General features: G+C 45.3%; 2 protein-coding genes across 2 annotated transcripts in view; both read left to right on the forward strand.

Annotated features, from left to right (window-relative positions):
* The window catches only part of LOC125621438 (galactosylgalactosylxylosylprotein 3-beta-glucuronosyltransferase 1-like), a 68,905-nt gene extending 60,206 nt beyond the window's left edge, over nucleotides 1–8,699 (forward strand). The window contains exon 9 of the mRNA XM_048818310.2: nucleotides 8,614–8,699. The gene's annotated coding sequence lies outside the window, so the exon portion shown is untranslated. The remainder of the gene's footprint in view (nucleotides 1–8,613) is intronic.
* LOC125621427 (beta-1,4-galactosyltransferase 3-like) lies at nucleotides 8,037–25,683 on the forward strand. The gene is made up of 6 exons (XM_048818292.2): nucleotides 8,037–9,107; nucleotides 16,057–16,292; nucleotides 17,957–18,147; nucleotides 19,312–19,434; nucleotides 23,249–23,353; nucleotides 24,889–25,683. Exons 1-6 carry the CDS (start codon nucleotides 8,870–8,872, stop codon nucleotides 25,049–25,051), a joined length of 1,056 nt encoding a protein of 351 aa, XP_048674249.1. The 5' UTR covers nucleotides 8,037–8,869; the 3' UTR covers nucleotides 25,052–25,683.
* The last annotated feature ends 173 nt before the right edge of the window (nucleotides 25,684–25,856 follow it).

A 25,856-nucleotide genomic window follows, 5' to 3' on the forward strand; every position in this document is an offset into this window, starting at 1 on the left:
TAGTTGGCTCCTCGAGCACTTGCGCCAGGAAATTGTCCCCTACGCTTTCCAAAAACTTCCTGGATTGTCTATGCACCGCTGTATTGCTCTCCCAGCAGATATCAGGAAAATTAAAGTCACCCATGAGAATCAGGGCATGCGATCCAGTAGCTTCCGTGAGCTGCCGGAAGAAAGCCTCATCTACCTCATCCCCCTGGTCCGGTGGTCTATAGCAGACTCCCACCACTACATCACTCTTGTTGCACACACTTCTAAACTTAATCCAGAGACACTCAGGTTTTTCTGCAGTTTCGTACCGGAGCTCTGAGCAGTCATACTGCTCCCTTACATACAGTGCTACTCCCCCACCTTTTCTGCCCTGCCTGTCCTTCCTGAACAGTTTATAACCATCCATGACAGTACTCCAGTCATGTGAGTTATCCCACCAAGTCTCTGTTATTCCAATCACGTCATAGTTTCTTGACATCACCAGGACCTCCAGTTCTCCCTGCTTGTTTCCAAGGCTTTGTGCATTTGTATATAAGCACTTGAGATAACCTGTTGATCGCCCCTCATTCCCAGTATGAGGCAGGAGCCCTCCCCTCACAGACATTCCTGCCTGTGCTTCCTCCCGGTATCCCGCTTTCCCACTGCTTCTTCTGTTCCCACTGTTTCTTCTGCTTCAGTCCCTTTGTTAGCATTTTTGGCATATAGGAATACCCCATCACAGGGGTTCCAAAACAATCCAGCACAGGTATTAATGGGATGAAGGACCAAAACATGTTATCAGTTAGGGCAGACCTGTTGCAGCCTGAAAGATGGAGAAACTATCGAGAGGAGCTGGCCAACAATCAGAGAAAGCAGGTTGTGGAGTACGAAAGGTTAGCCAAGGACCTACCGACCCTGGAGACTGGCAGTCCTGTAAGGATCCAGCCACTGAAATATCAGAAAGAGTAGCTGAAAGGAGTTGAGGGGTGCAGTGGTACCCAGGTCATATGCAGTGACTACACATGAGATACAAGTGATCCAAAGGAACAGGACAATTACACCCCAGCAGCCACAACACTAAGTGGGAGCCTACAGACATACAGTGATCATCACAGAACAGAGAGACTGAGAACTATCTAGAGGCCAGCTCCACAGGGAGGGAGGCAACTCCACAGAGAGCTAGTTTGCTAGACTTGGAGACAGATGACAAGACACTTCTGGTGTGGTTGCCTGTTCAGAAGATCAAACTCCTCAGATAGGGTTGCCAGGTATCTGGTTTTTGACCGGAACACCCAGTCGAACAGGGACCCTGGCGGCTCCAATCAGCACTGCTGACCAGGCCACTAAAAGTCCGGTCAGCAGTTCAGTGGAGTCGAGCTAAGGCAGGCTCCCTGCCTGCCCTGGCTCCACACAGCTCCTGGAAGCAGATGGCATGTCTGGCTCCTAGGCACAGGGTAGCCAGGGGGCGCCGCATGCCGCTCCCACCCTGAGCGCTGGCTCCACAGCTCCCATTGGCCGGGAATCGCAGCCAACAGAAGTTGCGGGGGCAGCACCTGTGGGAGAAGGCAGCATGCAGAGCCCCTGGCCCCTCTGCATAGGAGCCAGAGGGACATGCCGGCTGCTTCTGGGAGCTGCCTGAGGTAAGCACTGCCCAGCTGGAGCCTGCACCCTGAACCCCCTCCCACACCCCAACCCCAGCTCTGAGCCGCCTCCTACACTCAAACTCCCTCCCAGAACCCACACCCGCTCCAGCACCCCAATCCCCTGTCCCAATCCCCCTCTGCACCCTAAACCCCTCACCCCAACCATCTGCCCCAGCCCTGAACCCCCTCCTGCACCTCAACCCCCTGCCCCAACCCCTTTGAAAGTGAATGAGGGTGGGGGAGAGCAAGGGATGGAGTGAGCAGGGACGGGGCAAGAGTGTTCGGTTTTGTCCGATTAGAAAGTTGGCAACCCTATCCTCAGAAACTATGTAACCAGCTGAGTCTGTAGCAAAGATGAGATATCAACCTGGCTATGGGCTAGCAACCTCTGGGCAAAGGCATGTAGGGTGGGGGTCTGGGCATCAATTATTTGTCTTTAATATTGATGTTAAAATGTTTATAAGTTGATTGTGGCACCTTAGAGACTAACCAATTTATTTGAGCATGAGCTTTCGTGAGCTACAGCTCACTTCATCAGATGTATACCGTGGAAACTGCAGCAGACTTTATATACACACAGAGAATATGAAACAATACCTCCTCCCACCCCACTGTCCTGCTGGTAATAGCTTATCTAAAGTGATCAACAGGTGGGCCATTTCCAGCACAAATCCAGGTTCTCACCCTCCACCCCCCCTGGTGTCCTGCTGGTGCTAGCTAGAGTGAATTTGTGTGGGGGGGTGGAGGGTGAGAACCTGGATTTGTGCTGGAAATGGCCCACCTGTTGATCACTTTAGATAAGCTATTACCAGCAGGACAGTGGGGTGGGAGGAGGTATTGTTTCATATTCTCTGTGTGTATATAAAGTCTGCTGCAGTTTCCACGGTATACATCTGATGAAGTGAGCTGTAGCTCACGAAAGCTCATGCTCAAATAAATTGGTTAGTCTAAGGTGCCACAAGTACTCCTTTTCTTTTTGCGAATACAGACTAACACGGCTGTTCCTCTGAAACCTATAAGTTGATTGTATCATAGTCAGAGGTTGCATGTTTCTGGGGGGGAGGGGTATTATTGAGGGAACACGAGGAAAACAGAATGCTGGGGACTCAGGCTGCAAGCAACTTAGCCATATGAACAAAGCAGTCCAAAAGGTTAAATAACCTTTCAGTTTTAACAGTCATTCAGCAGGTCTTTGAGAATGAAACAGGAGCAGAGAATCTCGCTCTGGTAGATTTACATCTACTGTGCATTCACTTTACACAACTGTAAAGTAACACAAGGTGCAAGGCAGTGGAGAATCCAGCTCATGATCAGCAAGACAGATTCTGGTCAGATACACACATGTAAATCCATATCACCTGTTGACTTTGATGGATGTACTCCATAAAGATCAGAATCCAGCCCAAAGGGATTAAACAATTAGACTGGAAATATCTGTAACACCCCTTGCATCACATGCTTTATGAAAAAACTTGTACAGATACAGACAGACATCTTCCTTTCCAAATGCAAACAGATGGACATCGTACCAAAAGGACTGAAGGTAAAAAATCCATTACAGTCTACATACCACAGACTGTGTGGACAGCTTGTGCCACATGCTCTCAAAGAAACTGCGGAACCACCTGATCAACATCCTCTACAGCAAACAGGGAAAGATAAAGAATGAGCTCTCAAAAATGGGATACTCATAAAAAACCAACCTGCCACACAAAATTCCTCGTGGCTGGACTTTACTAAAAGTAGACAAGCCATTTACAACACACACTTTGCTTCTCTACAAAAGAAAAAGGACACTAAACTTTCTAAACTACTACATGCCACAAGGGGCCACAGCAATGGTTCCCTCAACCCACCCAGCAATATTGTTAACCTATCCAACTATACTCTTAGCCCAGCAGAAGCAGCCATCCTATCTCAGGGCCTCTCCTTCTGCCCCTCCACCCCCACAAACATGATACAGTTCTGTGGTGACCTAGAATCCTATTTTTGACGTCTCCGAGTCAAGGAATATTTCCAACACACCTCTGAACAACACACTAATCCACAGAGACCTCCCTACCAACACTACAAAAAGAAGGATTCTAGGTGGACTCCTCCTGAAGGTAAAGACAGCAGACTGGACTTCTACATAGAGTGCTTCCGCCGATGTGCATGGGCTGAAATTGTGGAAAAGCAGCATCACTTGCCCCACAACCTCAGCCATGCAGAACACAATGCCATCCGCAGCCTCAGAAACAAATGACATCATAATCAAAAAGGCTGACAAAGGAGGTGCTGTTGTCCTCATGACAAGGTTGGAATATGAACAAGAGGCTGCTTGGCAGCTCTCCAACACCACTTTCTACAAGCCATTACCCTCTGAGAGTTACCAAAAGGAACTACAGAATTTGCTCAAGAAACTCCCTGAAAAAGCACAAGATCAAATCCGCAGACACACCCCTGGAACCCCGACCTGGGATATTCTATCTACTACTGAAGATCCATAAACCTGGAAATCCTGGGCGCCCCATCATCTCAGGCATTGGCACCCTGACAGCAGGATTGTCTGGCTATGTAGATTCCCTCCTCAGGCCCTACGCTACCAGCATTCCCAGCTACCTTTGAGACACCACTGACTTTCTGAGGAAGCTACAGTCCATCGGTGATCTTCCTGATAACACCATCCTGGCCACTATGGATGTAGAAGCCCTCTACACCAACATTCCACACAAAGATGGACTACAAGCCGTCAAGAACACTATCCCCGATAATGTCATGACTAACCTGGTGGCTGAACTTTGTGACTTTGTCCTTACCCATAACTATTTTACATTTGGGGACAATGTATACCTTCAAATCAGCGGCACTGCTATGGGTACCTGCATGGCCCCACAGTATGCCAACATTTTTATGGCTGGCTTAGAACAACGCTTCCTCAGCTCTTGTCCCCTAACACCCCTACTCTACTTGCGCTATATTGATGACATCTTCATCATCTGGACCCATGGAAAAGAAGCCCTTGAGGAATTCCACCATGATTTCAACAATTTCCATCCCACCATCAACCTCAGCCTGGTCCAGTCCACACAAGAGATCCACTTCCTGGACACTACAGTGCTAATAAACGATGGTCACATAAACACCACCCTATACCAGAAACCTACTGACCGCTATTCCTACCTACATGCCTCCAGCTTTCACCCTGACCACACCATCCATTGTCTACAGCCAAGCTCTGCAATACAACCGCATTGTCTCTGTCTGAGGGGTTGGAGCAAAACACCTACAAGATCTCTATCAAGCATTCTTACAACAATACCCACCTGCGGAAGTGAAGAAACAGATTGATAGAGCAAGAAGAGTTCCCAGAAGTCACCTACTACAGGACAGGCCTAACAAAGAAAATAACAGAACGCCACTAGCTGTCACCTTCAGCCCCCAACTAAAACCCCTGCAACGCATTATCAAGGATCTACAACCTATCCTGAAGGATGACCCAACACTCTCACAAATCTTGGGAGACAGGCCAGTCCTTGCCTACAGACAGCCCCCCAACCTGAAGCAAATACTCACCAGCAACCACATACCACACAACAGAACCACTAACCCAGGAACCTATCCTTGCAACAAAGCCCATTGCCAATTGTGCCCACATATCTATTCAGGGGACACCATCACAGGGCCTAATAACATCAGCCACGCTATCAGAGGCTCGTTCACCTGCACATCCACCAATGTGATATGCCATCATGTGCCAGCAATGCCATGTACATTGGTCAAACTGGACAGTCTCTACGTAAAAAAGACTAAATGGACACAAATCTGACATCAGGAATCATAATGTTCATAAACCAGTCGGAGAACACTTCAATCTCTCTGGTCATGCGATTACAGACATGAAAGTTGCGATATTACAACAAAAAAACTTCAAAACCAGACTCCAGCGAGAGACTGTTGAATTGGAATTAATTTGCAAATTGGATACAATTAACTTGGGCTTGAATAGAGACTGGGAGTGGCTAAGTCATTATGCAAGGTAGCCTATTTCCCCTTGTTTTTTCCTACCCCCCCCCCCCCCACATTCTTGTTAAACCCTGGATTTGTGCTGGAAATGGCCCACCTTGATTATCACACACATTGTAAGGAGAGTGATCACTTTAGATAAGCTATTACCAGCAGGGGAGTGGTGGGGGGGGGAGAAGAGAAAACCTTTTGTAGTGGTAAACACCCATTTTTTCATGCTTTGTGTGTATAAAAAGATCTTCTGTACTTTCCACAGTATGCATCCGATTAAGTGAGCTGTAGCTCACAAAAGCTTATGCTCAAATAAATTGGTTAGTTTCTAAGGTGCCACAAATACTCTTTTTGCAAATACAGACTAACACAGCTGTTACTCTGAAACCTAGTATCCTTCTGGCACTAAAGCAATCCTAGAGTAAGTGATAAAAATGAATCCATAATTTAGTGGGAGCAGTATTGCCAACTTATGATTTTATCATGAGTTTTGTGATATTTGGTGTTTTTCTTAAAACTCTATGTAGCAAAGCAACAACTCACCAGTGTGGCACCACCTACTGGTCATCCTGGGAATTAGCTTAACTCCAGCTTCAGAGCACCATCAGCAGGCCAGTGGCTCACCATCAGCAGGCCCCCCCCAGACCCCTTTACCCTGGGGTTCTACCCACTGCAGTACCCCTACACACTGAGTCTCCCCTCCCAGGGGAACCCCCAACCCTCTACACCCACCTTACTTCAGTGGCTACTGCCAGTCATCATCTAGCCTCCTCTCACTGGGGAGAACTGCAATCTGCAAAGGCAACTCATCACTGGCAAAGGAGTCAGACTAGCTGCCGCTGCCTAACCCCAGGTTGCAGTTCAGCAAACCCACTACCTGCTCTGGCCTTTAACAAGGCCCACAGCCTAGGGATTTACTAGGCTAGAGCTCCCCAGCTCCTCTTACCTTTCCCTAGCACTGCTCTACTCCCAGACAGCCAGGTCCTTCTCTCTTTACATCTAGAGAGAGACTCTACCCCAGCTCCGCCCTAAACCCTTATAACAGGGCCAGGTGTGGCCTGATTGGGGTGTGGCCCCAGCTGTGGCTGCTTCCCCAATCAGCCTAGCTTTTTCCTCTGGAGTGGGTACCTGACCAAATACACTCTAGCTGTGGGAATCATGTGATTACATGAGCCTCTCAGCTTTCTTTTCTGTTTTTCCCCCAGTAAGTTTTTAGCCCTTATGATCACAGAGATAAGCTTGAAAACATGAAGCTAGTGCACACTAAAGGCTCCAAAACCAGAAGATAAATAAAATGAAATCTAAACCTTATTTTATGTTCAGTCCAGTGGTACTGAAACTAGGAGTGCTGTGAGTGCTGTCACACACCTGCTGGCTTGAAGTACTAACAACAAACACCAAATACATGATTTCCATTGTATCCATCAGCACCTCGGTTCAACCAGGCTCATGATTTTTGGAGGCCTGACTCTTGATTTTGAATGCTCAGGCGTGGCATTCTTGTGATGGCTCGGGTGTTGCTATGCTACCTGCTCACAGCAGGATTAGACCATCCAGCCTGGTGCTCATGTCTCGTTGTGCCCATTCCCCACCCCAGCCCTCTCCGGGGCGGGAGGGCCTAGTGAAGGGCTCCATCATAATAGCACACTAGCTGGCAATTCTGTATAATGACAGGTTGCAGAGGAACAGCCGTGTTAGTCGGTATTCGCAAAAAGAAAAGGAGGATCTGTGGCACCTTAGAGACTAACCAATTTATTTAAGTGGGCTGTAGCTCAGGAAAGCTTATGCTCAAATAAATTGGTTAGTCTCTAAGGTGCCACAGGTCCTCCTGTTCTTTTTGCGAATTCTGTATAAGTGTTTCTCGGTGCCTTTCAGCCTGGGATGGGCCCGTCCCAGTGTGATGGGGCCTGATGTACATAGTCAGCCCACGGGCCCCACATCTATAACCACATGTGGTTACCCCTTTCAATCTGGAGGGTTACCCCTACAGACCACCGCCCCCATCCCAGCATGCACTGTTCTATCTGAGCGCAAGGGGCAGGGGGGGTCTTCTACCTACACTGGGGAGTTTTAATCCCTCGCTCGCGTTGCATGCTGGGAGCTGTAGTCCCTGAAGAGCCGCCTTGCATGCTGGGCGTTGTGGTCTCGCATCGAGTATGAGGCGGCGCGGATCGGGTCTATTTTATGCAAATTACAGGAGCGAGACCGGGGGGCGGTTTTACGGGGAGTGGGCGCGGCCCGGGAAGGGGGCGTGGCCAGCGCGGCGAGCGGCGGCGCTGGCAGTTTAGCGGGGGCGCGTGCTGCCTCTTCGGGCAGGTGAGGGGCTTTCTGCGGTGCCGCCCGGACTCCTGGGCTCGCTCTGGCGGTGGCGGGAGACAGGCGACGGCCCTTCCCGTACCAGCTCCCGCCGCTGGTGAGGGGGGTGGTCGCTGCGGCCCCTCCCGTAACCCAGCGCCGGGGGGCTCGGGAAGCAGCCGCTAGGGCTGCCCTAAGGCCCCGCAGGCCGCTCCGACACCCCCCCCCCCCGCATGGGGGGTGTATCCGCCCTGGACTTTCCTCCCCCCCGCCCGCCTCTGACTGGAGTCGTCTCCTCACGCAGCTGCTGACTGTGTAGACGCTGCGATTCGGGCGTCAGCGCGCCGCGTTCTCCTGGAGTTGGATCCGGAGTGAAACCCGGCCGCGCTATGGCGGGATCGGAGCGTCCACACAGGGAGCCGCCCGGCGTGGGGACGAGCCCGAACTCCCCTCGCCTTAAGGCGCGGCTCGCTCCGGGTCTGTGCGGCCTGGCTGCCGCCAGCCAGCTCTCGCCCGCAAAGGGGGCTCACCCCGCCGTGCAGCCGTGTTTGAGATGGTTTTCTGCCGTGGCAGGGAGCGGGCTACTGATGGGAAGGCAGACCCGGCCTGGCCCTAGTATACCAGAAGTTGACTGTCCGTGGTAATTAGTAGGGAAACTGGCAGACATCCTGTGGTGGAATTACTGTAGCAAGTTGTCTTTTCTCTTTATTAGCTGTGCAGATTGAATGTTGACGAAGAATGAAGAGGGATGCACAGAAGATCGCTAAAGTTTAGCATTTTGGACTGCACATAACCGAAACCATGCTTGAAATATGCGCTGCAGTCAAAAGACGTTAATTGTTTTGCTGAGCCCTTTGAAGAGGACAAACATTCTTACATAAACAAATGTAGCCCTGAAGTTAAAATGTGAAGTTGTTCTAGAGAATTAAACTCTCAGCAAGACTAGTTCCAGTGGATGGCCTAAAACCATGTCCCTGTCTCGTGTTGAAAATCCTTGTTTTCTGCTCTTTCTAGCTGTATTTCAAGCCATATTTATCCTGATTTTGTACCGAGGTGGAGCATCAAGTGTGTTTCGGGGATTTTTAGATGCACCTCAGCCCTGGGATTACTCAAAAACACAGGATGTGTATACAAACCTCAGCTTGTTCACCCGAGCTCCTAATGAAGAAACTATGCCATATTGCACAGCCCAGTCACCGATATTTGGTATGTATAAACTGCTAGTGTCTGAACTAGTGCATCAGTGTAATAACACTTTTCACTTTACAAAAGTTAAACGTATTTGTCAATAATTTACTATAGTGTTTGAAGCTTCTACTAACATGTCCACTCTGGGGTTAAATTAATCTCTCCCTTTCATCCTAAATCTAGATACTGGAAATTTACTGACTCTTGACTGTGTCAGGTGCTATCAAACAGTGCAGATGGTTTTGTTCAATGTATGCTTAGGCCCTGTTTATGCTAAACTTCACAGTGTGCTTGTAACCAGCTCTAGCTGGTTACGTTGTATACGCTAAATAGGTGGTGTGTGGGTGGTTTTGTTTTTTTTGTCAACACATAACATAGTTAATACACAGGTTTCAGAGTAGCAGCCGTGTTAGTCTGTATTGGCAAAAAGAAAAGGAGGACCTGTGGCACCTTAGAGACTAACAAAACACAGTAACCATGGCAGCTAAGTGTTTTACATTCCTAGAGGCCTTGACTGGCCCATATTCTTATTGCCAGTTTGTAATGCTGTTGTTTTGCTGTTTGGAGAGGACCTTTATGTACACAAGGAAATTCTGAAAGTTTTCCAGCAGTGGTGTAGGTAGCACTGTAACTGCTGCAGTACAAGCTATAGTGTAGATTGGGTGCTATGCAATATTTTCCAGTGTCATCTAGCCTTTCTCAGACTTCTGCCTGATTGCAAAATTACCTGCATCCAATCAGGTAGAACTCTGAGACAGGCTAGATGACACTGGTTTTAAAAAATAAACTGCTTGTTTCACTGTTGGTAGCACTCATTCAGCTACATCACAACATGTTCCAATCTGGAAACGTTTTTACATTTCCTAACTGCTTGTGTAACCAGTTTAGCCAGTCCTCCCAGCTCTGTGTGGTAGGGCACCGCAGTCTATTGCCCCCGTGCTGCAAATGCCATAATCTGTGTACGTCTTTCATGTACAATAGCCACTGCTGAGGCACGAGATGATAGCTGCCCAGATATTCTGAGATGTAGTGACGCAAATGCGATCAGGCAGCATGGCAAGAGGGGATACACAACCTTGCTTCACACATAATTGTGTTCTGTTTAAAGAAAAAACTAATGTGTGGGCACAATACCGCTGTCTTGAACAGTTGCCTGGTTTAGTTAGAAAACATGGATTTACTCATCTGGCTGGGCATTTAAACTAGCTCTACAGGGGTTATAACAATATTTGATCGTCCTTTGTTTCTCCCTCTGCCACCACACTGCCTGTGTTTATTTCATTTAATCTCAGTGACAATGTGCATGATTTCTCACTCGTGTTGTATTGCTTGTATGCCTCAATCCTCTCTTGGAAACAGCCACTTCTGTGAACAACTCTCCTCGTGGCCATTGAAATAATTGTCCGTTAGTCTACTGGCACAGATGCCAGTTATTATTTCTTGAGGTGTAGAGCGGACTAGAGCTCACTGATTCACTTAAGGGGGCCTGGATAGATAGTAAAAATTTTAAGTCGCTATGAGCCAAGTTGTAGACTAGCGAATGGACGCTTGCACTCACTTTCAGCAAACCCTAACAAAAATCCTCCTCTCTTAAAAGGCTTTCTTTAAATAGGAGGCTTTACTTTATCTTTAACCTCCAAACAAACGGTGAGCACTGTACAACTTGCCTTTCAGCCATCAGAGAATAATGTTTTCTATGGAGCTACCAAAATGAGAGCAAATTAAAGAAGGAGTTTAAATAGATTAAATACTCTAGAGTAATTAGCATTTATGGAAACCTCTTGAGGAAACTAGAATTATAATGTTGTTTCAAATGCACGCTGCAGAAAGCAACCTGGTGTGGTGTTGGAACACCTGCAGTGTGTGAAATAAGATTCTGCTTTAGTTTACTAACTTTCTAAACAATAACACTTTTTTAGTGCATAAAAAGAAATTTGTTTCTCCAGATACTCATGATCTATTGTGTTCAAACCTCATCCAAATGAACTCTTTTAAATGTATGCTACTGTAAAAGGCATTTACTCTCCTCCTTAGAACTAAAATAGATACACAAATTATTTATTAATAAAAACCTCTCTCAAGAGTCCCATTGAAATTAAAAACATCACATATGGAATAGAATATCTGTCCTTCCAATACTTATTTCATAGTCTCCATTAAATAAGACTTCAAATGTAATTCTTGAAGCTCCAAGTTAGAGACTGGTAATAGGTCACTTTGGGCCTGATCCAAATCCCTCTGAGGTCAATGGAAAGACTCCCATACCCATGGGCTTTGGATTAGGCCTTCTATGAAGTGTAGCCCTTTCTCTATTTATGTGTGTGGTAAATGTTCAGTGTCTTCATTACTATACAGAACAAGTAACTTTATTTCCATCTTGAAGATTGTCTAAGTAAAAGTCAGCTGCCTGCTATTTCTTTTTTTTTTTGTCTAACCTACAGTTGTATGCTCAACTTGAGCCCAGTCAAACTGAATCCATCTATTTATCATTTAACTTCAAAGTCCTGTGTTTTTGCACCTTGCTTGTAATATTAGATTAGATTTGTATGATTAGATTTAGCTCTGGAAAACTTGATAGGTCAAATTTCCTCCCTCATGTACCTGCTGAATTAAATAGGTTTATACCAGGAGCAAACTTGGTCCAATGTCTTTGAAAATAGTCCCTCCTCCTTACTCCCATCTGTCATAGCCTTCTTGGGAGCATGACCATCTGCTATGGTACTAGTGAGTGGTCCCTGCAGTCGTGTCAAACTGATACTTTTCTATTAGGGTTCGTACTTTTGTTTTGTATTTAAAGGGGAAAAAATAGGCAAGGGCATTTCTATGAATTGGGGTTAAGCCTTTAGCTGCAGTTGAGAGACCTAGCTTGGACACACTTCTGGATTCGGCCCATTCTCCATCATTAGGATTTGGTGCTTTAGCTAATGCTCCTTTACCGCTTCTTATTCCCTCATCTAAACAATGTGGCTTGTCTATATGGGGAAATGTACTGGCAGAACTATACCAGAATAATTGTACCAGTACAGTGACATAACTGGTGATATACCAGTGCACTAGAGTGACCACCTTTTCAAAAGGCAAAAGTGGGACACATGCAGGAGCCCTGCCCACCTCCGTGGCCCAGGCCAAGCTAGAGCCGGGAAGTAGTAAGAGCCACCCAGGGAGCTTGGTCCGCTGTGATCTCAGGCACCCCGTCCTGAACAGGTAGAGGGTCAGGAGCTCCCCACAACAGCCCGGGCTCCCTGAAAGGTTCTTACTACTGCCCGGCTCTGGCTGCTGGGGGGGCGAGGGGGGATGAAGGCCCACCTTGGTCGTGTCGTGTTGTGTGTCATCCCCCCCACCCCACCCCGCACGCGCGCACACACGAGGAAGAGGTTGGAGCCACCCCGGAATCTTGGGCAGCCGTGGAGTGACGCCGCAGTAAATCCAAGACACATGCTGTCCTGGAGTCATTCACACCAGGACTTGAACTCTGCATTTCGGGACTGTCCTGCCCAATTCAGGACAGGTGGTCACCCTACAGTATGCTGATGTAACTGCACATGTGGACACTCTTACTTTGGATTCAGGGTGTCCACACAGGGAGTTATACCAGTATAACTATAGTGGTATAAAGAAAAGGAGTACTTGTCTAACACGGCTGTTACTCTGAAACCTGTAGTGGTATAGTCATACTGGTATAGTTCTATCAATAAATTTCCCCATGAGGACAAGCTATTTCCATTCAGGGTAGTGCTTACATCTAATTGTTTAAGTTCCCCTTTGACAGGTTGAATCATGCAGATCTTGCTGATGGCAAAACTTCTGTTGAAGTCAATGGTGTTGCATCCACTTACACCAGATTAAATGTGTACCAAGAGGACCGTTGTAAGGTCATCTGATCCTAAGGTGTGCACACTCGAGGTCTGAAAGGTCTCACATTTCCCTCGAAATGAATTCGATTCAGCCAAATCCAGCAAAAACCTCTCAGTTTGAACGCATTGCCTAATAAGTAAAGCAGGCTGAGAATATGTCCTGCAGTGGTGCTGATGAGCTAAAGGGGTGGGCTGGGGGGCTCTGGTTTTTATATATGCAGCTAGAAGCTTCCTGTTCTGGTTGACCATTATACGTCTCTAAACATGGTTAAAAGATTCTTTTCCATGTAATGTTAGATACAGAGCAAAGGCTCAGGAAGCTTTGGGGCCATAACACTGTATAGATTTTGATTCAGTAGTACTCTAACCTGTTTGTTCTGAAAATCATTTCATAAGTAATGTGATTCAAGAGAGGATCTCCTACCTGAACTCCTCGCTGCTTGCCTTTGTTACATTCTGTCAGCCAGTGGTGGTCAAGGGAGCACAGGTTGGAAGCATGGTCTTTATGTAAATAGTGTCGTCTGAGAGAGAATGAATGATAGTGGGCAGGGCAAGAGCGTCTTAATTCCTTCTATGGTACAAGAGTGCACTGTGCTCAGCGCCCTGTCTTCTGTGGCAGCAGAGTTTGCTATGGAATTCATCCTTTGCCATGGAATTGTGCTCCAGAATCTGAATGTTGATTGAAAAATAAAATATTGTTTATAGCATTCATGGTTGTAGAGAGAACTTTGAAAATGTAAATTGATGAAGTGCTGTCTGCACAAGTGTTCAGAGAGCTGAAATAATAGCTCTGAAAGGTGTGAACTAATCCATTCATTTTGACTGTGGACTATGGCATTTTTTCAGTACTTCTGCCCTGAAATTTGTTGTTTTTGCTCCTGTTGGACCACAATGATTTTTCTGTCTACCTGCTCTGCAGAGAACCATATGCAGCTGCCTTTACTTTCCCCACAAGAGGGAGTTCGTTGCATTACAGTGCTTGCTCCCTATGCTGTTCCATGGAGCTAGGAGGCAGGGGTTAGGGACCCAGACCTGAAGTCCAGCTTGCAGCCAGGGAGTGTGGGGGAGCCAGAAGTGCTTAGGGATACGAGCCATAGATGCAGCTTACAGGCTTCCTTTCTTTTCTCCCCATGTGTGCCAGGGAAAGAAGCAGGTTCTGAGCTAGGTTGCTTGAACAACATTATAGGAACTGAGGAGCCACATGGCCAGGAGAGCATGACAAACAACTTTTATTCTCTAAAATAATCATGGTTGGAAAATGCTTCCAAAATTCATCTATGAGCCATGGGGGTGGAAGAACAAAAATGTAAGAATACTGCACATCAGTAGAATAAATTAAGGTTGATTTTTAGAAAGCAGGAGTTGCTGTTGTGGAATTTACAGATTGGCGCTACTGAATTTAGTCCTGCAGTATGCAGGGCCCTGATTATACTGAAAAAAACAACACCATCTCTTTAAAAAAAAAAAACAAAAACAAAAACCTCATACCCTTTGTTGTTGTGACTCCCATAAATGCAACTGAATCTGAATATAGATACATTTTGTTAGTATCGCTTAGACAAATGCCAACTGACACTGGAGCAATAGTTAGTACTTACATATGAAAACAGTTACTTTAACTTTTTTTGTTTTAAATATAAAAACAGTATAATAGAAATGTACAGATTAAAAACAGTAATGGAATGAAGTGTTTTGTTTTTAAAGACAGAAGCTGAGAGTTCCATAGAAGCAGCTAATACAATCATAGTAATCACCTAGCCATGGTAGGTATGATCTCGAGCTGTTCCTCCATAGCATAGTTACCTGAAGAACAGCCATTCTGTTTGTTGCAATTAAGCAAACATGGCAGCAGTTGGTTAGGAAAATTCTTGGTAACAGAGTCAAAAATCAGAGTTCTCCATTAGGTTTCAGAGTGGTAGCTGTGTTAGTCTGTATCAGCAAAAAGAACGAGGAGCGCTTGTGGCACCTTTTAGTCTCTAAGGTGCCACAAGTACTCCTAGTTCTCCATTAGTTAGATATCTGGTTCCTTGATTTTTAAATAAGTAGGAAAGCTTTGGGTTTCATCGGGGGCGGGCGGGAGAAGAAGCCACCAAAATCATTGGAGCTCATACTGTCCTGCTGTAGCAAACAGGTGTATTGTGAGGCTGAATTTATGAATCTTTACAAAGCCTTTGTATTTTTCACCTTCCTCTGCAGCGTGGGGCATGAGTCACTTGCTGGAGGATTCTCTGCACCTTGAAGTCTTTAAACCACGATTTGAGGACTTCAGTAGCTCAGACATAAGTTAGGGGTTTGTTACAGGAGTTGGTGGGTGAGATTCTGTGACCTACGTTGTGCAGGAGGTCAGACTAGATGATCATAATGGTCCCTTCTGACCTTAAAGTCTATGATTCTATTTGTAAAGTAGCAATGGTCTGATTTCCTGACACTAAAAAGGTGGCAAAGCCCATTCTCACAACAGAATGGACTGAGAGCTGGCTGTGAACTCTGAAAGGAGGAAATATTCCACCTACTACTAAATATCAGATTGCCCTTAGAACAGAAGGGGAACTTATCTTTGGGTGGCATGGGCTGCCGTGAGAGAAAGTGCCCCTGCTCCCTTTAAGTTCTGTTTTCTCCAAAATAGTTTCTTTGTAGTCACTACGATTCCTCCAGACCACTTTGTCCTTGAGCCCTTGCCTGAAATGAGGCATTGATCCATAAATGGGAAAAGGTAGTAAAGAAGGCAGATATGATTGTAGAAGAGTAGTTGGAGAAACAACCATCCTGCAATGATAAATATCTTGCCTTTTGTCGAGACTCCCTTGTGGTCTGCTTACACAAGGTACTTCACAGGAGTCTGGGTCTTCTCTTCTAATGTGAGTGAAGAACAGCAAATGTCGGAAGAACAGGACTGTGGATCAGCCCACTGAAAGGCCTCCCTTGTGGATTCCAAACCGTAATGTGACAGATGCCCACTATACTGCTCCCTGTTGGGTATAGCTCAAGTGTTTCCAGCAGTAGAAGTATGAGGTTTTATTCTGATGAATTTGAGGTTGAACCAAATCACTGTTCAAATCCACCAAATTTTCACTTTTTTTCTCCCCCCCCCCCCCTTTCCCTCGTTCTTACAGTTGGTCCATTAACCATCACCTTCAATGCATTCCCCAGTGAAAGAAGGATAATAAAAAAAAATCCCTTTGTTCGGTTTGGAGGCTGCTATAGCCCTCCTCACTGCCTGGCTCGCTACAAATCAGCCATCATTGTACCACACAAGAACCAGGAGAAGCACCTACGACACCTTCTCTATTATCTACATCCCTTCCTGCAGCGCCAACAGCTTCACTACAGCATCTACTTGATTCACCAGGTAAATCAAAACCATGTGTGTCTGTCACTGCTGCTGAGATTTCCAGTTAAGGCAGGGGTGGGCAAACTTTGTGGCCCGAGGGCCACATCTGGGTATGGAAATTGTATGGCAGGCCATGAATGCTCACGAAATTGGGGGTTGGGGTGCGGGAGGGGGTGAGGGCTCTGGAGTGGGGCCAGAAATGAGTTCAGGGTGTGGGAGGGGGCTCCAGGCTGAGGCAGGGGATTGGGAGGGGGGGAGGTGAGGGCTCCGTCTGGAGGTGTGGGCTCTGGGGTGGGGCTGGGTATGAGGGGTTGGGCATGCAGGAGGGTGCTCTGGGCTGGTACCAAGAGGGTGGGAGAGGGATCAGGGCTGGGGCAGTGGGTTGGGGCGTGGGAGGGGATCAGAGGTGCAGGCTCTGGGCAGCGCTTACCTCAAGCAGCTCCTGGAAGCAGCGGCATGTCCATGCTCCGGCTCCTACGCGGAGGCACGGCCAAGCAGCTCTGCGCCCTGCCCCATCTGCAGGCACTGTCCCTGCAGCTCCCATTGGCCTTGGTTCCCAGCCAATGGGAGCTGGGGGGTGTTGCTTGGGGCAGCAGGCGGAGCCCCCTGGCTGCCCATACATGTAAGAGCTGGAGGGGGGACCTGCTGCTGCTGCTTCTGGGGTCTGCACGGAGTCACAGCATGCGCAGAGCAGGGAAAGCCCCCCACCCTGTTCCCTCACTGGAGCGGCGTAAGCCCTGGACCCTCCTCCCCAGCGGGAGCTTGAGGGCCAGATTAAAACATCTGAAGCGCTGGATGCGGGCCCCAGGCCGTAGTTTGTCCACCTCTGAGTTAAGGAGTGGTTTGGCTGTAAATGAAAAGTGGAGACACAATTTTCCCCCACCATGAGAAATATGGAGTTTGTGAATATGAACGTACAATGGCACATAATTAACCCACTCTCTTTGTATCTCTAAAGCGCTTATTGTATCTTAGCACTAGATACTGTTCCATGTTTGTTTTTTGGAGGGAGAAATTTAAAGGGTGATAATCTTTCCTGCGAAAGAGGACTGAATATGGCTGCTTCTCAAATTCATTGGAGCTGCTTCTGAGTCAGTCAGAAGGAGGTGCCAGAGTGAAATCGGATATCTTTACTGTCTGCCTAGACAAGAGTGAGATACAAACTCTGATTTGATCCTGCTCTGGGTCACACCTACGTAGGCCAAACAGTTGGTGTTACTGATGAGTTCTGGTGTTGTGAAGGATCCCCAGAGAGGGGAAATTAACTAGTGGTGAAAACTGATGGCTAATTAGGGAGTATCTTTCAATTGTATGTAACTAGCATATGTGTTCTGATTTCTGGGTTCTTTCTAAAGAGGGATGAGGGCAATAATCTCTGTGTGCAGGGAAGTATAGTTGAAGATCTACATTTAGTCTGCTACAGAGATTATAATCCCTTTTCTCTTTATGCCCATGGGCAAAAGACTTCCAACTTCCCAAAGTTCATAGAGTTGCTAAGGCAGTAGGTCAGATTTTCAAAAGCATTTAAGGGACTTCTGAAAGCTTTTCCCAGCATCACTTGGTTCCAGTCTCACTCAAATTGAAATCCATGGGAGTTTTGTCATTGACTTCAGTGTGAGCAGCCTTAGACCCTTGAAGCCATTCCAGGAGTTGGTGAGTAAACTGTACGTTTTCTTTTCCAGGCTGGGAATGCTACTTTTAACCGAGCAAAGCTCCTTAATGTTGGTGTCCGGGAAGCCATGAAGGATGAGGACTGGGATTGTCTGCTCCTGCATGATGTGGACCTCATTCCTGAAAATGATTATAACCTCTATGTCTGTGATGAATACTACCCCAAACACATTGCCAGTGCCATAGACAAATTCCAGTACAGGTAAGGGTCTGCTTTTGGGATGGATGCTTTTGATGATCTTATAAGCAGTTCCTTTTCATGGAACATATAGTATAGCCTAGGACTGGACACTGAAGGATGTTACCTCAGTGTTTTCCCACCTGGGCGGCTGTTGCAGGAAGGGATGTGTCAGATTAGCTAGTCAAATGATTCCTGCCGCGCTCCCCCATGCACCCATATTAAAACGGAAAGACAGATCCTTCCCCTAGATGAAGGATGGAGAGCATTAAGCAGAACAGAGCACAAATATGACATGCTTTTTGCTCACTTGCAAACTTAACACCATTAATTTGGGCTTGAATAGGGACTGGGAGTGGCTGGCTCACTAGAAAAGCAATTTTCCCTCTCTTGGTGTTGACACCTCCTCATCCACCCTTGTAAGGTAACTCCCTTCTCTTCATGTGCCACTATATTTATGCCTGTATGTAATTTTCACTCCATGCATCTGAAGAAGTGGGGTTTTTTTACCCATGAAAAAACTTATACCCAAATAAATCTGTTAGTCTTTAAGGTGCCACTGGACTCCTTGTTGTAAATGTGACATGGTACTGCTGCTGAGTAGGAATCTGAACACTGAGATGTTGATGAAATCATAATCTACATCACTTTAAACAACTATGGCTTCCCTCCTCTGCAGCTATGTAATTATCATGGATCATTTTATGACATACCAGGGCAAACCCAGTCCTTTATGAGCCCCCACCCTTTTTTTTTTTTTTGCCTTCAGCAGCTATTCAAAGCAAACTGAAACTCATCTTCCTGTGATGGATGGCTAATTATTTTCTTTCCTTCTTCTGTGAGCAGAGTACGGTATTTCCCTCACAGTGGGGGAAAAAATGCCTGTCCGTTGCAGAACAGTTAATCTCTGAATTTTGCTGGTTAGAAGGAATCTCAGCTGAATTTACCAGTCTGATCTTCCGCACTGAAGTCTTAATATCCCACTTATTCAGTGACTAAAACTTTCTACAGGTTATCTTTCTAGTTCAATACTTGCCACATAAATATGAAAGAACTATCATCCAGCTTTTTGTGCAATATAAGTACAATAAGCTGAGACCAAGATGCATGTGACTCATCACTGCAGTGTAAGACAGTTTGTAAAGTGACAAACTCTCCATTTTGACAATTTGTTCTTCTCTTCTCCAGTTTGCCATATTGGTCCTTTTTTGGAGGTGTGTCTGCTTTGACTCCAGAGCATTACATGAAGATAAATGGGTTTCCAAACACCTACTGGGGCAGTCGTGGTGAAGATGATGACATTGCTGCAAGGTACTAACGGATAGAACTGGGCCATTTAAAATAGAACTAAATATAAAAGTAACAACATATTGCATGGTCTCCATTAGCCCAGAGGAGGAACTATAAAAGAGCTAATAGGTTCTGGACAATTTTAATTTTATATAGTGCTATGATTCATAGATTCCAAGGCCAGAAGGAGCCATTATGATCACCTAGTCTGACCTCCTACTTAATACAAGCCACAGAACTCCCCCAAAATAATTCCTAGACCAGTGGTTCTCAACCAGAAATAAACCAGAGAGCAGGGCTGGCGCTAGTCACTGAGGCCTAGGGAAAAAAGCCGAAGCCCATGCCCCACTCCCTGGGGATGAAGTCTGAACCCTGACACGGGGATGAAGCCAGCTTAGATTTGAGGAGCCCCCTGTGGCATGGGGCCTTGGGCAGTTGCCCTGCTTTTTATCCCCTAATGCTGGCCCTGGCTTTTAATCTACTGGATATGTAGACAAACATTTTTTGTGGCACAGGTGGGTTGTGGAGTATTTTATAGCATGTTCGGGGGGAGGGAGACTCGGAAAGAAAAAAGTTGAGAACACCTGTCCTAGACCATATCTGTTAGAAAAACATTCAATCTTGATTTAAAAATTGTCAGTGATGTAGACTCCACCACAGCCCTTAGTAAATTGTCCAATTGTTAATTACACTCATCATTAACAATTTATACCTTATTTCCAGTCCAGATTAATCCAGTGCCTGGAAGTTGAAACTAGACAGTTATACTTTCTCTGCTAGGTTGAAGAGTCTGTTAAATATTTGTTCCCCATGGAGATACTTACAGACTGTAATGAAGTCCCATCCCCCCCCCTAAAGCTAAACTATAAATAGATTGAGCTCTTTGAGCCTATCACTGTAAGGCATGTTTTGTAATGTTTTAATGATTCTGGTGGCTCTTCTCTGAATCTTCTCCAGTGTATCAACATCTTTCCAGAATTCAGTTCTGGAGACATTATATTCAGAATTGATGGTCAGGGCATGTTAGATCTAACTTCCTATTGTACAAAAGTGATACTTTAAACAAAATTAGAAGCTTTCTTCAGATAGCTTGGACTTCAGGAGCTAGATAATGTTGCATTGAATACCCCTGTGCTGTCTCTGGAGTTCTTCCAAGAGCTGTATAAACCACTAGTGACTGATAGTTGACTCTCACCAAAATTAATCATTCCATAGGAGAGAATACTAGGCTGACAAGGTAGAAAACCTAGAAGTTAGCTAGGGGATTTTAGGGAAGCTTTAGATTTAAAAATAGGAGGGGATTCAGGACATGGCATTTACCACCTGAAAGACTGTTTCAGTAAGTACACAGTATTTGGGGAGCTAGGAATCTGGATTCCTTACATTACTATCTTTAAACTGTCAGACACGTAGTGACATATCATAGAGCCTTAAATACCTATGAGTCAGTGTTGGCAAAATGTGATGTTTTGTTGCTAGGAAGGTGACGTGCTATGGGTGTGAATATAGAGCGTTTAATTCCAGCTGCTGTGCCCAGTGCAGCTCTGTAGAGTACAGAATAAAGACCCCTTGGCCTTGTCTACTCTAGCAAACATTGTAGCTGTAATTCACCAGTGGTACAGCTCTAGTAGCGGACATTGAGGCAAACTGTTGGGGAGGTTATACTACTCAGCTGGCAGTAAAAATCATACATTTATTTCCCGCTCTTACGCAGTGTGACAGGTTATGTAATTTTCAGTGGAACATTCTGTTCAGGGACTGTGGGAGTCTTCCCAAGCATTGTGCTCCTGAGAATGGAAAGTTAGGTGTTTAAAAGTTAATTCCTTTGATCAGAGAAATCTTATTATAGGAACATAATTACTTTTAAAATTAAATGAAAGTACTATTTGATGATTGGAATATCAGGGTATAGTGCATCTTGAATTTCTAAAAACAAACAGAAGACCCTCTCCAATGCTTTCTGCACTATTTCAGCTCTTAACGTGGGTCTCAAGTGGGGTGCCAGTGGTGAGATGTGCCATACCAGAGTCCTGTGCATTAGGGTGCACTTCCTTGTATTCCTTTATTTAAAAAAAAAAAAATCTGTTCCAGGGGCACTGTTCACTTGAGTAGACCCCAAAGCATACCTTCCTTGAAGGAAAGTAAATCTCTTGTGAGAATTATGTACTACAAATTGATAACCACATCCACTTGAGGGGCACATTGCAATTAGTGGTGGAGGCTAATAATGATTCTTTGTTCACAAACGTACAGGCATGTGTTTACAAAAGTTTGTAGTGATTTGTGGTGCCTCAATTTTTGAGTGACCAGCTTGAGACCCCTAAAAGAGAGCTGAGTTTTAGAAAGGACTGAGCACCTATGCTGTAGAACAGCAAAAATAAAACTGGAAATATGGCGTGAACCCTTCCTGGCCTTGTCTTCTCTCTAAAGCTTTGTTATATTAAACACAACTGAAGAGCCAGGTTGGCCAATCAGTGCTGACCAGTTTTGCAGTCAGTACAGATGAAGCAAACTTGGGTTCAACAGCATCAGCTAGTTGTGTTTGAACCTTAATCTCAGGCACTAGTATCCTCCTCGTTCACCTCCTATGAGAAATGAGCTTCAATATCTGAACAGGAACCATTTAAGTATTAACATTAAGCACAGACCATGTTTTGGGGTGTTTTATGCTAATTTTGTGGGGTTTTCATTGTTGCATTAACATAGCTTTTTGTATTTAAAGTTGCATTACTACAATTAGTCTTGCAACGCCAGACTAGAGTTCAACAGCAAAGTTAGCTCAGCTTTTTTGCAGTTGTCCATTTTTCTGTTTGAATGTGCAGTGTAATTAATGTATGTTTTTGTTTTTTTTTAATGCAGACATACAAACTTTTTTGCTACAGCCCAGGTTGAGGTAATGGTACTTTACCAAATGCTAAGACATACTCCCTTAATGAATTAATACCATTTCTGGGTTTATCTTTTGATAATTCTAGTCTAAATTTAAATATTGTTGGCACTCTGGCCTTTCCCAAGGGCCTGGGAGCAGGAATGTTGCAGTGCAGCTTAGTGCTAGAGGTAGATAGCAGCATCTCTAAAATGAAACTTTTAATGAAAGAAATTGAATAAAAAGAAGTTTCAAAGATGTTAATTTGCCAAACTAAACTGCCTAAATCTTCAGCAAATTAAACAAACCTGGTAGTAGCAACGGGTCTGGCTATTGGAGCCTTTTCTGCACTTGAGATCTATCCAAAACTGGCAGTGATTCACTACAAGTGGTAGTAGCACTAGGAATAATTTTTTGTAAAGTTCCCTAGGCTGGGCATTCAGACACAGCAGTTGATACAGCCTCTGGAACTCTACTGCCCTAGGTCATCTGAATGGTAGCATAATGCACTGCTGCTGGCCTGCTCACATTTATGTACCACACTACTTCTAAGTAAAATAAGTGTTCCCATCACAGTCTCCATGAGTGGTGTCCATTAAGTCCAGTGGTGCATTATGCCTAATTCAGGAGGTACCACTGAGTACCATAATCTTACTTCCTCTTCTTGAATTTGAAGTACTGTCTTTTCAGCCCTGTTGTATGTTTTGCTTCGGTTGCGTTTCTGCCAGGAAACATCTCTGTACGTTGTGTAGCCTAGAGCTGGTATTCATAGAATATCAGGGTTGGAAGGGACCTCAGGAGGTCATCTAGTCCAACCCCCTGCTCAAAGCAGGACCACCCCCTCAAGGACTGAACTCACAACCATGGATTTAGCAGGCCAATGCTCAAACCACTGAGCTATCCCTCCCCCCAAAAAAGTTTCATATTCTTGTATATAAACCTAGCTTTTGCTCTGTCTTCATTTTAAAGGATTCAGTTAGCAGGAATGAAAATAGTCAGGACCCCTATTCATCTTGGACGCTACAAAATGGTGGATCTTGAGCAACACACAGGGAGTGAAGAGCACCTAAGAAGGTAACTATTGTAGGAGGGCCCTGTCCTCATTTGTCCAAATTCCAGTGTGGCCATCCCTGGTCTGAAGAGCTTGCTGACTGAGTGCTAGCAACTTCCTCCTCATGCAGGGCAGAAAGCAGCTCCTTGGACTGTGCCTATCACTATCCCGCTTTTAAATGCTATTTAAAGAAACTGTCTCTGACTTTGTTCAGCACAGAGTTTGGGAAATTCACTGGGTGGAAGCATTTGCTTGATTTGTTTAGATTACAACTTTTAAATTTCTGCAGTCCTGCTGGCAGCCTCTGGACTCATGGATAAAAGAACATTTGTGATATCAGCAATATTGTCTGGTCAAAAGCCAATTACAACTGAACCTTACTTTCTTTCAGTGGTTATATTTTTAAAGTGTAGATGCTTTAATACTAGTTCATCACATTGTTTGAAGTCCTTAGTAGTAAGCTCATTCTTTTGATTGGCAGTTGCTAGCAAGAGTTTTGTACAGAGCCAGCATGGTGGGGTCCTGGCCCATGATTAGGGCTCCAGACACTACAGTAATAGTTTGTTAAAATATTCAGATGAAGAAACAAGACAACTTCCAGATTAGTTACCTCAAGGTATCTTGGAAACATTAAGAATCAGCCTTGAAGCTTGTTCTCTTATGTTTTCCCTCCTCTCAAGATTTTTATGTACATCTCAGACAAAATAAGTCTTAAGATTTTATGTAACAAAGTATTATGCTAGCAGTAGACAAACAAACTAAGCTGTATGCAGACCCAGTGAAAATGTGAAATCGGAGCGCTGAATTCAGAAGACATGGGTAAGGTGAACCTTTATCTTTAACTTAAATCCCCAAGAACCTACTTACATACCAAGAGCTGGAGGAAGGTGTTTATGCTGGGGTGGAGGCTGTCTACATTGGCATCTCAGCCCTCCCACTTGCCTCATCCTTAAGACTAAGCTCTTTAACAGCTTCTCTCACATGTTCGCAAATCGACATACAGCCACCTGCATCTCCATTCTGCCTCTGAAATCCTCATTGCCACCTTTGCCTCCTCAAGCTCCATCTCTCCATGTTCCAACATGTGCAGTATGGTGCTGCCACTGCCTTTTCAGACCTACAGATCGGCATGGCCACATCATCCTTATACTCTCACATGCCACTGGTCCTCCCCATTCATTTCAGACTCCAGTTCCAAACGGTCCTCGTTCGTAAACACCACACAATTACTCCAGTCTCCTGCACCTCACAGCATGTCCCTGCTCCACTCTCTGCTCTTTCTGCTTGTCTAGAACAGGTTTCCTTTGTGCGAAGGAACAATCTGAGGTCTTTTGGTGGAACAGACTTTACCTGTAAAGCTGCTGCCACCTGGAACAGCTTCCCTATCTGCCTGTCTACATCTTACTTCAAGTGTTACCCAACAGTGCCTCTCTTCTCTCTGATTAAGCCACTTAATCATATTCACAAACAGAGTGTGTTGTGTATTTTTCAAGAGTTGTATTGTAACTGACTGGACAAAGATGGGACTATCTAACTACAGGTACTCTCCTCCCTTTAGGCCTGCTCCACTGCACAACACCAGAAAAACATGGAAGGATGATGGAATGAATTCTGTAGAGTTCAAACTCCTTTCAAGGAAGAAGCACCTTCTTTATACCAACATCACTGTGGACATTGGGAATGCTCCCACGCTGCCTCCAGAGGAGAAAAACAAAGAATAGAGCTTGAGCATTGGTATAGCACCTGAAAGTTGTGCAACACACGAGGTTCCAGCCTATAGTTAATCAGGAATCAGAGGTCTACGAAGATTGAGGAATTGTTTCCTGCTGTGCACTTCACCTTTCCTCCAAACATGTGAGGGTTAGAAGAAAAGTCTTCAGGAATGAGGCATGACCACTAAGAGACTGGATTCAGTTTATTGTAGAGAATCCCTTAAGCGCTGTAAAATGTGATGCTACTGAGCCAGCCTCCCCCCCCACCCCCACCCCCTTCCGTTGCAGCCTTGAGGAGTACATCCTTCATCACCAGACAACTCCACTCTAAGCTGTGCACGCTTAAATCAGCATGACCCATTAGCTGGATAGTTAGTTGAATGCCAGCTACATAACCTCTGCATATCCTACTGCTTACTGTTTTAAAATGGTAATTGGGATTAAACCCACTGAGGACATGTTCTGTGTTTTGTCTGAAAGCAACCTCAGTCCCGTCTCCCTGGAAAAGAGATTCTCTGGTTGCAATCTTTTTTGAAATAAGATTTTTTTTTCCATTAGTGTTAAATATTTCCCTTTCCAACTGTTACATTTGTAAATATTCTTCAGGAAGTTTAAATATAAATTTTGAAAGTTAACAGCCATCTTATGGTTCCTGTTTTATGTGACCATTTGCTGTGTACAGGAGCTTCTCCACAGGAGGTCTAGTGGCTTGGTATAGCAGAAAGTTTTGTCTAGTCATCGTTAGAGCAGGAACCTGGGTATGGGCCTCCTGCATTTTTTGGCCTGCCAGCGCTGATCAAATTATAAATCTATT

The sequence above is a fragment of the Caretta caretta genome, chromosome 1 (genome assembly GCF_965140235.1).
Source record: "Caretta caretta isolate rCarCar2 chromosome 1, rCarCar1.hap1, whole genome shotgun sequence".
Classification (NCBI taxonomy): domain Eukaryota; kingdom Metazoa; phylum Chordata; order Testudines; family Cheloniidae; genus Caretta; species Caretta caretta.